Genomic DNA, 14,205 nt, shown 5'->3' on the forward strand with positions numbered 1-14,205 from the left:
GTGACTTGCAGCTCAGAACCATGAATTAGGCTGAGCAAAGTGATCTTGTTCAGTTTTCTAATGAAGAAATTGAAGCCTGGAAAGAACTGCATGCGTTACACAAGGCCACTGGGGTAGTAATTACGTTGCGGGGACTGGGATCCAAGCCCTCCTGCTGGTTTCCACTGCAAATTGTCTTATTCATGCAACAAATATGTATCAAATCTGCTTTGTACCAAGCTTTGAGCCCTGTACTGGCAGAAAAAAAAAAAGTTTCCTTGCCCTTGAAGAGCGTAATATTCAGTACCTGAACCCATCATGAATACCTTTATGTACTAACAGCCTCATTCCTTATGTCTAATTGGGTTAATCAGGTTCACCAGAACACTTCCTTAAGCAATAATCTTGTGTCAGCTTACCTCCGATCCTCAAAGCCTCTTTTTCTCCTTGTGCTGCGCTAGACTATTTAAAGAAACAGCCTTCTCCGCCTTCCTTTCAGTGATATTTGCAAGAGACACAGGAACATGGCACCTCTAAAAATGGTTTATTCTAGACTTGCAGAGAGCCCCTGATTTGTTTGTCCAGGAAAATTAATGTATGTGCGAGACAGGCACGATGACTCCCACATCTTAGCAGGAAGGCTAGTCGTAGGGCCTTTTAGTGTTTCTTTTTATCCCACGACAATGCAAGGGCAGCTAAATCCATTTAAATAAGGATACATCGGCGTGTGAATCTATTCCTGTGCAGTAAGTGAAGCTTGGAGGAAAGGTTTATTGATCTAATCTCTCTGGTTGTTCTTCCTTCTACCTGGTCACTCTGTGTGTTGTTGTGAGTATTGAATAATATAAGTAGGTTTGTGTGTCACTATATTTCAAATAAGGTGCAACAGGCATTTGAAATATGATTTAATTTATATTTACTTTTAATCATAACAATGCTAGGTGTCATGATCCCAATTAGAAAGATGAACAGACTGAGAGGGTAAGTGTCTTGTCCAAGACCTGAGACTGTCCACATCCTTAACCCAGTGCAGAGGCTGTGACTGAAATGTGTTTTTAACAGAAAAAGGCACAAACATTGATAAGTACCCTCATGACTGGATCTATGAGGGATTTCAACCATGAATTAAGCAAGACATTGTTATATATAGTTCTCTGACCCCAAATCCAGAGCAAAGTCACATCACCTTGGATCACCCCAATTGTGCACATCGTCAGGTCCTGTTCCAAGAACCATCCCACCCTCCTCCCCGCCTTCTCCCAAGTGCATTAATGCACCAGAAAGGAATGCTGCGACCTTGAGCACAAATACACTTCTGAAGAATTTGTGTACAAATGAACTGAGGATCAAGCCTTGTCTTAATTTGCTAACAGCACTAGGAAATTAAGGAAATCTTGGTAAAGTTAAAAACCCCATCCCCATTTATATTTTATAAAATCTTTTATTCATGAATTCAGTTAAAGTTGAGCCTACCTTAGAAAAAATTAATTTTTTTAAAAATTTGGTCGCTCACTTTTGTTACTTAAAAAATAAGCAAAAGGGAATGTGACTGTGAGGGTAATTACAGAACCTGAACAAAGTCTGTCCATCCCAGACTCAAATACCATCTCATGTCTCTAAGTTTCTCAAGAATAAGAGCAGGAGATAACGTCAATATTATCTTAGCGTGGATCTTACTGCTGTGCTGTTTTCCTCTGTGCTTAGGGCCTAAGCAGCTAAAGAAATGTGACTTCAGATAAGTCACTGCCTGTGGCCAAATTATCAGGAAGAGATAATGTTTATAGAGGAACATTATTTTCAGAGCATGGTGGTCCCCAGTTTCAGTGATTGAAGGAAGCAGATGGAAAAATATTTTAAATACCTGAATGGCTGAGGGCCAGAGCTCCTGAGCATTCTGTCAGGCTTGTGAATGCATCCAGATGAGGAAGGTGGTGAAGATATCACATGAGGGGGAGTCAGAATGGGCTGACAGTGACAACCACAGTGGCAGTTCTCATTGTATAGTGGTGGTGTTCAAGACCTTCAAAAATACGCCCAGTGATAGAGTTATATTTAGCACGTAAAAGAGAAGAAATATGGCGGCTGACCTTGGGTATTTGGGGAGCAAGGTGTGGAAGGGGCAGTAGACTAATGTGATAACTCAGACAGTGGAACAAAGATGGATGTCTGGAGGTTCCATGGAGACAGATAACGTGCACAAGAAAGAACTTTGGGATGATTGGTGTTGCCCACATGGGCAGAGCTGCCTTTTGAGGTGGGCATGTTCATTGGATGGAGGCTGGAGAGACTCCCTTGTTACCTTATGAGGCTACAAGAAAGTCTTGGGTTGGGCAGGAGATTGGAAGTCTTTCCAGTTCTCAGACTCAGTTCCTCCTTGATTTTCAAACCAAGACTCTGAAAGAGCTGGTGAAAATTATGCCAGCCTAACATAGAATGAAGTTTACCAGCTGCGCTGCGCGTCCAGCATGTAACTGCAGATTTGCCTGTTCAGGAGCACAGTACGATGCAGAAGTTACACTGCACTCAAGTGGACAAGATCGTGGCGCAGTACGACAAAGAGAAGTCGACTCACGAGAAAACCCTGGAGAAGGCAATGAAGAAGAAGGGGTAAGTACTGTCTCCCTCCTTTTTGTATTTTGTCTGTCCCCACAGTTCAGCGGCCGGTTCAAGGCCAAGGAAGAACTTAGTCTTGACTGTGCGTACATCATTAAAAATTATTCCTGGAAAATAAGCCACTCGCTCAGCTGAAGGGAGCGACTGAAGTGGAAAAGGGGAACTTTATTCAAGTTCTACAGCTGTTAGTTTGTGAAATAATAACTGTGTCTTTCATGGGTTTTTCTACTCAGGTACCTCTAAGGTGAATAGGGGGAGAAGGAAGGGTGAACTAAATTTAGGAAAATTCCAGAAATCATGCTTGCAATGCCAGGAACCAAATAACAAGATTGATGCACTCAAGGAGGGGAAAGTGCAATTTTGATGTTTACTTTTACAAGACTCCTTTGCTTATGCCAACAGATAAGACTGTTGAATAAAACTTATCATTGCATTTACTGTGAAAGATTTTGTCTAGAATTAAGCCAGGGGACTGCTTCTGTAATGCCACAAGCTCACTGAGTAACAGGAGTAGAGGGGAACACACTCAGTGCCAGCTGCTGAGAAGTGGTAGGTTGGACGAAAGCCCTCACACGTTCAGAGTGTGCCCCTCAGAGACCCTCTCCGTGAATAATGTGCTGACATGTTCTGATTCAGGCCATGATAAGTCAGAGCACATATGCTGAAGACAGAAGCTCAGGAGCTGTTCTGGTTTCAGCAATGATAGGGATATTCCAAAAGGAAAAAATAATCCCTGAAATCAGCAGTAATGGTTGCTGGGCAATCGCCTGGTATATATTTCCTACTCACAATAGAATAAGAAGCAAAAATTGCCCTGCGATGCCAGGAAAGACTATTTTCTCCCTTGCTGGCATGTGTAAAAGACAAAAAATCTGGCTTTACAACCAAAATGGAAAAAATTGAAAATTCACTCCAAGGCGGAGGACCGATCTGTTTTTCCGTTCTCATCCTAAATAGTGTATTATTGAATAAATGAAAAATAGCTGGAAGAAAAGCAGGAACCAAAATGGAAACTCTGACAACAAACCCTTTTAACAGTGAAATAATTGTTAGGTCTGAAATGTTTCTTTGTGCAGTGGTTGAATTGAGTAATCACGACACAGATATTTTGTAAGGTGTGCAGCTATTACTCACAGAACCCAGAATGACAATGAGCCATGGCGTCCCATGTTTGATGAACAAATTGTCTTCATCGGAAGGCTTTGGAGCCAAGGCCCCTGGGTCTGGGACGAGATATCTAACTCTGGGCATGCATTTGCGGTTTTCCATTTTCAGGGGGAGTAATTGTCTCGAAATGAAAAAAGAAACGGAAATTAAAATTCAGACATTGACATCAGATCACAAATCTAAGGTAAGAAATTGCTTATTTTTACAGCAGCAGCTCGCAGAAGATATTTCGTAATTTTTTAGAAGCCACGCCTAGTTTAAGTCAGAACTCACAGCCACACCTGCGGAAGTCTGGGAAGTCAGGAGACCTAGGGGTTCGCCTTTGCTCCAGGCTCCCTGGCTTGGAGAAGAGCCGCTTCATGGAACACTTTTTCTTTGATTTGTAGACATATGCTAACAATATCTATGTTGTCTGCCTCAGAGGCATTGAGGGAAACAGTAAATGGACTAAAAGGAAATACTGTATAAAATACAGAACATAGAAGTAACATTGAACGTAAGACAGAAAACCACCCACAGTGGTAGTTGAGTAACTCGTTGATACTCATTCCATCCTAACTTTGCTGTGGAATTTGGGATGGGAAAAAAAAAGCAAATCAAGAGCTGAGATTCTAGGAGATGAGCTGAAGTACTCGTATTTCCCCCGAAACACAAGAAAGTAGGAGCTTAGGGGCATTAATTAAGACTGTGGACATTTTGGAGAAGTGAGCACCAAGTTCTGGTCAAGAACATGAATAATTCTTCCAGCCATAAGAGTTAGAAAAGAAAAGAAAAGGAAACTGTCAAAGAAAGTTCCCAACTATTGCTGTTTGTCAAACCAGCCGGACGTATGTTTACATGCAGCTCTGTTATCCACCCAGCGACCCTGCTGTATACCTGGGCCAGCCAGGCGGTCAAGTTCATCAGGTTCTCCTTGGCGCTGCGTGTTTTGTGTCTGTTCTGCCAGGCAGTCTCTTGAGGCAGTAAGCCGTGTATCTTTGAGAGTTTTTCCCCCGTCTCTCTCTTCTGAACTGGAATATTTTGTTTGAGAATTAATGCCTATGCAACATGCCATGATTTTTAAATGCTTTGAATAAATAGGAAAGTAGAAACCTTGGCCACTGTCTCAATTTGCTTTGCTACATGAAATATCCTGCCCAAATTTAGTGGCTTCAGGAAACTACCATGTAATAGTTCATAATTCAGTGGGTTAGAATTCGGGCTGACAGTTCTTCTAATTTTGGTGGGGCTCACACGTGTCAACTGTCAGCTGGGATTGACAGCCTCGCCCAGCTATCTGGTGGGTAGGTGCCTGCTGATTGTTTTTAACTACGTGCCATCTCATCGTCCAACAGGCCAGCACAGGCTTTGTCACAGGGTAGCCTCGAGGTTCCAGGCATAGGAAAAGGGTATGCACTTTCCGAGTTTTCTGCTTGCATCGCGTTTGCTATTATCTTCTGGCATCGCGTTTGCTATTATCTTCTGGCTAAAGCCAGTCACAGGTCAGCCAGATTCAAGGAGGTAGAGAAACAGACTCTAGTTCTTACACACAGTGCAGAGAGCGTGGCTCCTCTTTGCAGGGGAAGGCTTTCTCCTCTAGCATCTGTTAAGTTTGACACGATAAGTCATCATCAAGGAATAAGAGAACACAATTCTCTCTCCAGACCTGTGGCCTTGAGGAAGTGAAGCTGGAAAAACAGGAGGTGATGAAGAGAAGTTTGATAGAATTGGTAAAGGAGCCCAAGGCCCAGACAAACCAGAGTGTGGGCAAGTCAGGCAGTGAAATAACAGGTCACGGTTAACAGGTAGCGCCGAAGTCATTGCTCTATTTTAATAATGCATGGCTTCCCAATTCCCATGGATTAGTACATATTTTGTGCAGGTTAGAGAGGCAGCTACCAACTGAGCAAGTATAGTGGTGGGAGGGATCTGAAACGCGTGGCTAATACTGTGTTTTCAGTTCCTACCCGAATTCCAGGTGGCACCATCCCCTTTTCCCCCCGCAGGTCAAAGAGATTGTGGCACAGCACACGAAGGAGTGGTCAGACATGATCAACACGCACAGTGCGGAGGAGCAGGAGATCCGGGACCTGCACCTCACCCAGCAGTGCGAGCTGCTCCGGAAGCTCCTGATCAACGCGCACGAGCAGCAGACTCAGCAGCTGAAAATGTCCCATGACAGGTGGGCAAGGTCGCCGTCTCCAGGGGAAACGCCAAGTTTTAAAAAAGACTAGGGGTGTGTGTGTGTGTGTTTGTGCACGTGTGCACATGCATCAAGGTAGTAAGAAAAATCAAGTTGACCTGTAACATTGAGTTTCCAGGTGTGTCCCATCATATGGTTGATGTGAGCAAGACGAACTGTGAGAAATGGCCTCTGCCATCAAAGGGCTTCCAAGTATTGGCAAGATGTCACACTCCCAGAAGAAATTAAGTTACAAGTACATATGATACATACTAGAAAGTGTCACAGGATCTGCCGCCTCCTGAGAGATCCCAGAGGCTTCACAGAGGGGTAGGGCTGGAGGTGGCCTTTGGAAAATGATCCGGAGCCTCTTAGGAAGGTAAGACACAGAAGGAGATAAAGACCAAGCCATAGAGCTCCTAGACCTTTGGTTCCGATCACTCAGAGTGGATGAGTGATCTGTGGAAAGACTCTTCTTTCCATTATCAGGACTTGTATGAATTGTAGAAAGACAGGCCTGATCAGTAAACAGCAAAAATTGTCCATTTATTTTGGTCTCTCCCCATTTCAGCAAATTGAATATCACGTTTATATTTTTAATTGAAGTATAGTATTTACAATGTTGTGTTATTTTCTGGTGTACAGCACAGTGATTCAGTTATACACACACACACACACACACACATATCTTCCTTTTCATATTTTTTCCATTATAGATTATTACAAGATGTTGAATATAGTTCCTGGTTCTGTACAGTTAGGACCCTGTTGTTTATCTATTTTATATATAGTAATGTCTGCTAAATATCACATTTAAAACACTGCAGATGATGAGCTGGACTTTCTTCCCAAGGCAGAAGGATGTTTAGGTCAAACTTACGACTTTTGATCACAACTTTGTTGCAACTTGCCCACCATCTCTCTCGGTACGCCTCAGTTATGGTCTATTAATATAGACAAAAAAGTAGAAAACAGAAGCATTTTACTAACAGATCAAACAAAAAGACCTTTTAAATTCTAGCTGCATGAATTATCTAGGCACACAGTCCAATTCCTCCCTCCTTACTTTGGAGTGGCATACGACCGCAGAACGTGAAAGTGTTCTTGCCACAGTTTCTGATTCTCATATGAGGCAGCTAAAGGAGGTGTCCCATGCTGAGTTCCCGGGGAGCTAATGTTCTATGCCCTGTCCACGTTAAAGTATTCTGTTTACTTGTGTATGATCAGAAGTTGCCTTCCCTCTTCTCCCTTAGACATGCTTTTGATTTAGTACACAGAAAGGTCTATTCATCAGCCTGCATTTGACCATTGCTACAATCCCAGATTATAGGTGTCAAAGATACTCCAAAGAATAAGGTACTCTCTTCTGATCTTTTTTTTGTAATTGAATAGAAGAGAAAAATTAGCCCTCTACAGTAGGCATTGTCCAAAAGAAAAAAAAAAGTAAACAAATTCTTGCATGACTTAAGAAGTCATTTGAAGGGACAATAATCTACTTACTAACTTACCTTAAAAAAAAAAAATAGACCCATGGCAGGGGCACTTTTTCAAAGCAACAGCAGCATTGGAGCTTTTTTTTCCCCAACCCCCCTGTGGTTTGTTTCTTTTCACCATCATCGCTGTTGCTCTTGGTTATCACTTGGCAGCCATATTTGGTTATTGATGCTTGTTGAGTGAATGAAGAAAGAAATGGTCCATGTACTAACAAGTTATGGAAAATTTTGAGAGCCAGTTTCTTGGGCCCAGGAGCTTCTGTACCTATTTCTGCGTCTGGGGCCCTACGCTCTCTAACTGAAGACCTCTCCATTTCTGTTTTGTCCCTCCCTTTTGATGTAGTACAAACACTACTTAGATAACTGGACTCCTTGGTCACTTGCTTCTGGGCGGTGCTTCAAGGAGATCTCCATGGGTTCCAGCGAAGATTCTTTGTTAATAATATCCATTTTTAGTATTCTAAATCATATGCCTTTAATGTACTCATGAATACTCTAAAGATCTGAGTCTGTTGCACACACAGGTGTCCACACACACAGCAATCAGTCACCTGTAAACATCCTTTTCCGCCCCAGTTCCTGTGCTTATTTGAATCCATTTAGTCCCTTTCATTCCCTCGGGGCTGTCAGGAAACAGAAAGGTCACTTGTGAGTGTCAGAACATCCTTCTGTCTCTTCTAAGCCATCTGATCCCAAAAACCATAGGGCAAAGCTGAAATATCCTTGTATTTTATTGATCATAAGTGGTTGTCCCTGTGCATTCTTTGATTACTCGCATGCTGTGTTTACTATTTACATGTGTTTTATTGCATATGAGTTTGTAAACACTATTACCTGAGGTGTTTGCATATAACTTAGGATTTGTAGCTTTTATGGATTCAGAACTCGTATGGCATGTTAGTGACTAATGGCAGCACCCTACTCTGGACATCGGAATAGGACCATCACGTGGTTAGGGTTGGGTTAGACACGCATAATGTCTCTTCTTCCGGGTCCATCACTGTTACTTCACAGTGACCCACTGCCCCCAGGGAGAAGCATCCTTGTGGATTTCTGCCCTCCTTCCACACCACACAATACAAAACAACTTGATGAGCTCAATAATGAAGTGAAAAGTGAACCTAGCCCTATTGTTACGTTCAGAACTTTGTTTCTTTCTTCTTTTTTTAATTAGAATTAGATATCGATAACACAAAATTTAACCATTTTAACCATTTTTAAGTGTGTGGCATGAAGTATATTGTTATACTTTGTTATTGTTATATCATATTGTTATATGATAGTTGTGCAACTATCACCACTACCATCCATCTGCAGAACCTTCCATCTTTCCCAACTGAAACTCTATACCCACTAAAGACTAACTCTCTGCTCCTCTTGTTTATTTTTCTTCCTTCCAGTTTTATTGAGATGTAATTGACATATAGCACCATAGGTTTAAGGTGGTCAGCATAGTGATTTGACTTAACATACATCAGGAAATGACCACAGTTAAGTTTAGTGAGCATCCATCAAATCATATAGATACAAAATAAAAGAAAAAGAAAAAAGTGTTTCCTCTGTGATGAGAACTCTCAGGATTTACTCTCTTAACTTTCAGGTACAACACACGGCAGTGTTAATTATGTGAAGCATGTTGTACATTACATCCCTAGTACTCATTTATCCTGTAACTGGAAGTTTATACCTTTTGGCCACCTTCATCCACTTCTCCATACCCCCACCCCTGGCCTCTGGTAACAGCAAATCTGATCTCTTTTTCTATGAATTTGTTGGTTGGGCTTTTTCTTGGAAGTCTAATGAACCTACAACCTATGTTAGTTCCTGGTGGACGACATAGTGATTCGATATTTCTGTACATTACAGGATAACCATCACCTGTTTGTTTTTAATACATAGGGAAAGCAAGGAAATGCGAGCACACCAGGCTAAGATTTCTATGGAAAACAGCAAAGCCATCAGCCAGGATAAATCTATCAAGAATAAAGCAGAACGGGAAAGGTGAGTCTGAGGATGCTCACTGTGGGAATGCAACGTTGATGTGAAGGCATAGACTCACATCTGAGATGTTAAAACCCTGTGAGTTCTGACTTGGAATCCTGCTATCATAACTGCTAGGAGGATATATTATTATTGCTGTAAAACATCTTCTGGTTGTTTACTGCCACCAGTAAAATAAATTTGGGTTCAATATCTGTGTGCTCACTTACAAACAAAATTATATAAAATAGGGAATAAACAAAATCATATAAAATATGGCAAAATATCTTTCCCACATCCCACCAAGTCATCCCACAAACGTCTCACCTGCTCAGGTGTTAAGCCCGTTCTGAATGGACTTACGTTCTGCATAACAGCACGTAGGGTGGTCTTCCCTTGACTGGCCTTGTGCTGTCCTTGACACCAGGAATCATCTCAACCCCCACCCCCCAGCAAGTTTTCTGGTTTATACTTTACTTAGAATGGGTTTTCTGGAATTTTGGTGGCATATGATTCACTGAGGAAGGGTGTGGTCTCAGCTAGAGTTCCCCTTCAGCCTGATCCCAGGCTCTGGAGTGTAAACTACACCGCGGATCGATCCCTTTGAGCCACAGGTGTCTGGCTTTGTTACTTCTGTGTTAGTCAGTCATTGGCCACCTGGAGTTGGGGGAAGGTTTGTATGACCTCCAGAGAGATCCCAGGTGCAAGCTGTTTAGCCAAAGCTGGGAAAGGGGATCTGAGAGGGTGTCGGTAGTTGTGCTGCGCAAGAGAGGGAGTTAGCAGCGTTTGATTCCCAGTGATCACAAAAAGCATCTTCACCTGTGATGCTCAAGTCTGTCCCGGGAAGCCTCTGAGAATGCGGATGCTTGTTGCTCCGTAAGTGAGAGCCTTGTTCACACCCCAGTGGTCAAACACAGCAGGATTCCTCCTCTTGGAGAAATAAGACCTGGTTAGAATTTGGCTCCTGGCTGAGTTCACCACCCACACAAAGACTGTGTTTTATGCTCAGCTAAATACGGAGCAAGGTGAAGGTTAGCTCTGGGGGTTAAAATATGAGCATGAAGTTTAGGGCTTCAAGTCACTCGGCTGTTAACCGTAGGCTGAGCTGTTAGAGAACTTTGCAGCTACAAGCAATGCACCCCTGTTTCACTCGCCGTGTCTCCATGGTCTTCTGTGGATTCTCAGTGGATACCTGATTTATTTCCTTCTTGTTTTGAACACAGCAGGAACTGCTGTTCAGCTACCTCAATTTCATTGATTTTTAATACATGTCTCATTTGTTAACCATAATAAGAAATGTTAAACTGGAAATATGACAAAAGATAAAGCATAATACTATCCAGTGTGTTTTTATGTTGAAGTTTTGTAGGATTAAATACGGTCTGGAATTAGTGGGCTAGCAATGGAATGTGGAATTCCACAGTAGTTTGACCTGGAAATGAATTGCCTTTGCAACACTTTGGCCAAGAAATTCCCCAATAAACATGGAGCATCATTTATGTCTCCCTAGGGAGGTTATTCCTCAGTTTAGTCAATGCTCATTTACACGATCATGTTGTAGTAGTTGCCTGGCTCTTACTTATTTAAACAAAGTGCCGTCCTCTGGACGTTATTCTCAAACAAAGAACTTTGTTTAACAGCCTCGTGTAGGTGGAAATAACATTGTCCACTTCAGCTCAGAAAACATGATTCATGCCATGATAAAACCTCAATAAACTATTTTAGACCATCCAAACTGAAATATAGAATTCAACATGATAAATGTGCTAATGATTAAATAGCTCTTCATCATATTTTTCAAATATGTTGCAAAGTGGACTTCAGCCCAGTTCAGGTCAAATTATTTTAAATTACGAGCTACTGATAACCTAGCTAGAAAAGCTTTTTATATAAGTTTTTTTATTTTGACTTAATATACTTGTTTATTATAACTCTGTATCCAGTATCCAGTGGTTAGGTGATTCTGAAACATCTACAAATTTTTTTTTAGAAATTAATTTTTCTATGCCACATGGTTACCTTTTTTAAACACACACACTGTGTGTATCCACTTTATCACACTACTGAGAAATAAAATTAAAAATGTATCATCAGAGAGCTAAGAAAGACAGGCAGAACCTGACAAATACTTCTATTCTTGGGTCAAACAAGACATTTCAACATAAGTGACATGCTATTTATAACTGAATGGCAGTGCAAACACCATTTATCAATGTGTGGAAGGTGGCTAAAGTACACAGGAAGAGAAATATGCAGCAAAATGAAGAGGCAGCCTACCAGTTGGGAGAAAATATTTGCAAACCATATGTCAGATAAGGGGTTAATATCAGAAATATATAAGGAACTCATAGAAATCAATAGCAAAAAAAAAAAAAAAAAACACCCACAAATAATCTAATTTAAAAATGGGCAGAGGACCTGAATAGACATTTTTCTCAAGAAGATGTACAGATGGCCAACAGTCATAGAAAAGGTGCCCAGCATTGCTCATCATCAGGGAATGCATATCAAAACCACAATGAGGTATCACTTCATCTCTGTTAGAACGGCTATGCCTGTAAAAAAGAAAGAGAAAACCTATCTGTATAGCCCTGTAACTATTACAGAAATTCGATCCGGTCATGAAAAGCATTCCACCTCACCAGGAATCAGGGAAATGTGAGTTAAAACAACAGTCTGATGCCATTTCAAAAAACCAACCAATTCACAGAAAAGTAAAGGTCTGATAGTAACAAGAGTGGGTGGAGATGCGGAGAAAGGGTACCACCCAGACATCACAGATGGGAGTGAAAATTAGGACAGGTGCTTTGGAGTCAAGTTGAAGGTTTTCATTCCCTACCAACCTGGAGAAACCTTTGCTCACATGCACAAGAAGGTCTGTTCTACACTCTGTGTATTTAGTCAGCAGCGTTCCAAGCACCACTGGACCCTGTGCACCAGACCATTGTGCATTGTTGAGCAATAACCTCCTTTTTATTAATGGCAAAATGAAAACACTGTAGTCTGTTCATCAATGGAAAAATCAATAGAACACATGAAAATAATGGAATAGTTTGAAGCATAGCTATCTCTCTAAATGACAAGGCTAAGGGATAAGATATAGAAAGAAACCCAGAAAATGTTGCCATGTAGGTTCATTTGGAAACCATACAAAACAATGTATATTGTCCAGCAGCATCAGCATCCCCTGGGAGCTTGTTAGAAATGCAGAATCTCAGGCCCACCCCAGACCCACTGAATCAGACCCTCTGGGGGTGGGCCCAGCAATCTGTGTGTTTGATTGTGTTTCCATGTGATTCATGTGCATGTGAAAGTTTGAGAAGGACTTGTGTGTATTACATATGAATACATCCATATATAATAAAAATATTAAAACATGGATGGGAAGCCCCACATCAAATTTAGAATGGGAATGGTGGTCACCTCTGGAGAGAAAGAAAGGAGGGGAATGGAGTCAGGAGGAATACAAAAAGGGGCTTTAATTAGATCTGCAACACTTTATCTCCTTTAAAAACTTGACAAACATGATAAAACATTAACATGGATTAATCTGAGTGACGGGTACACAGATCTTTTTTTTTTTTTCTGTACCTTGTGTATTTCAACATTCCTCAAAATAAATTAGGGAAAGAAAGTGATAATCCCATCCAGATAATTAAATGGAATATAACTCTTTCTTATTTAATGATGTCATGTTAATTCCATTCGATGTCATTACCAACTGTCGTTTGTACCTGTTACTTTTAGGCGAGTCAGGGAGTTAAACAGCAGCAACACTAAAAAGTTTCTGGAAGAAAGAAAGCGTGTAAGTATTTTATAATTTTTTGGGCACTTTTCCTTTAAAAAAATAAAACTGTGAACAATATCTCATGCTTGGATATCAGACCTCCAGCTGATTTGCTTAATTTGATTTTTCCGTACATTAAACATTCTAGCTTCTCTTCTCTGCTCCCTGAAAGCTAAAGTAATGTCTTACTAAAAATCTTCAAGATAATTATTTGGCACCATTTTATACAGAAAATGAAGCCAGATTTTATTCGTGCACGAGCACTCTTGTATTCTAAGATTTTGGCAGGAATTACCATGCCAGTAAAAAATACAGGTTTGAACTCTCCCAGTTTTCAGGCTGTTTTCCTTTCTTCTCTTTTATTATTATTACATCCCTCACTTAAATTGCAAACTACCAACCTTCTTCATCCATACGTTTTAAAATTACAACCCAAAGTTGATCAGAAATTTAATTTTTTAAACTAAATTTTTTTTACAGCTCGCAATGAAGCAGTCCAAAGAAATGGATCAGTTGAAAAAAGTCCAACTTGAGCACCTAGAATTCTTAGAAAAACAGAACGAACAGGTATTTCTCCTAAAAAGCATAAAAAGGTGTTGGCAGCCAGACAGCTTGGGGAGACAAATGCAGTGGCCCACAGTGCCCCTCTGCTAAAGCCAGTGGCCTGAGTGGTAGCATGGAAAGGTGGTTGGAAACATTTGGTGCCATGGCTGTATTTTTCCCATGTCACCTCGCAAGAATAGAAAGTATTCTTTTTGGAAGAGGGAGAGGAATGTGGCTGGAGGGGGGCAGTGAAGAATCAGAAGTCATGATTTGTTTGGACTATGAGGATTCTAAGAAGGACATTACTGAGAGGAGGAGAAAACAGGTTACAAATTATTTCTCCTTTGTCATCTAGAGTTTTAGCATTTGCACCCTAGAGACAAGTGGTATTGTATTTAAAAGCAAATGAGACAAACCACCTATTTTCAACCTCAATCTAAAAACGAGGTTATAACACCTTCTTAGGGCTTCAAGCAAAATCT

At 41.0% G+C, this 14,205-nt stretch overlaps 1 protein-coding gene across 2 annotated transcripts in view; it reads left to right on the top strand.

The window, feature by feature from the left end:
• The window catches only part of PLCB4 (phospholipase C beta 4), a 356,606-nt gene that overhangs the window by 337,256 nt on the left and 5,145 nt on the right, over positions 1-14,205 (top strand). For both annotated transcript variants that reach the window (XM_064475875.1, XM_064475874.1), the window contains 6 exons: positions 2,471-2,586; positions 3,868-3,943; positions 5,745-5,920; positions 9,313-9,414; positions 13,141-13,198; positions 13,661-13,747. In XM_064475875.1, coding sequence (XP_064331945.1) covers positions 2,471-2,586; positions 3,868-3,943; positions 5,745-5,920; positions 9,313-9,414; positions 13,141-13,198; positions 13,661-13,747 — 615 coding nt within the window. The remainder of the gene's footprint in view (positions 1-2,470; positions 2,587-3,867; positions 3,944-5,744; positions 5,921-9,312; positions 9,415-13,140; positions 13,199-13,660; positions 13,748-14,205) is intronic.

This window comes from Camelus dromedarius, chromosome 18 (genome assembly GCF_036321535.1).
Source record: "Camelus dromedarius isolate mCamDro1 chromosome 18, mCamDro1.pat, whole genome shotgun sequence".
NCBI lineage: Eukaryota > Metazoa > Chordata > Mammalia > Artiodactyla > Camelidae > Camelus > Camelus dromedarius.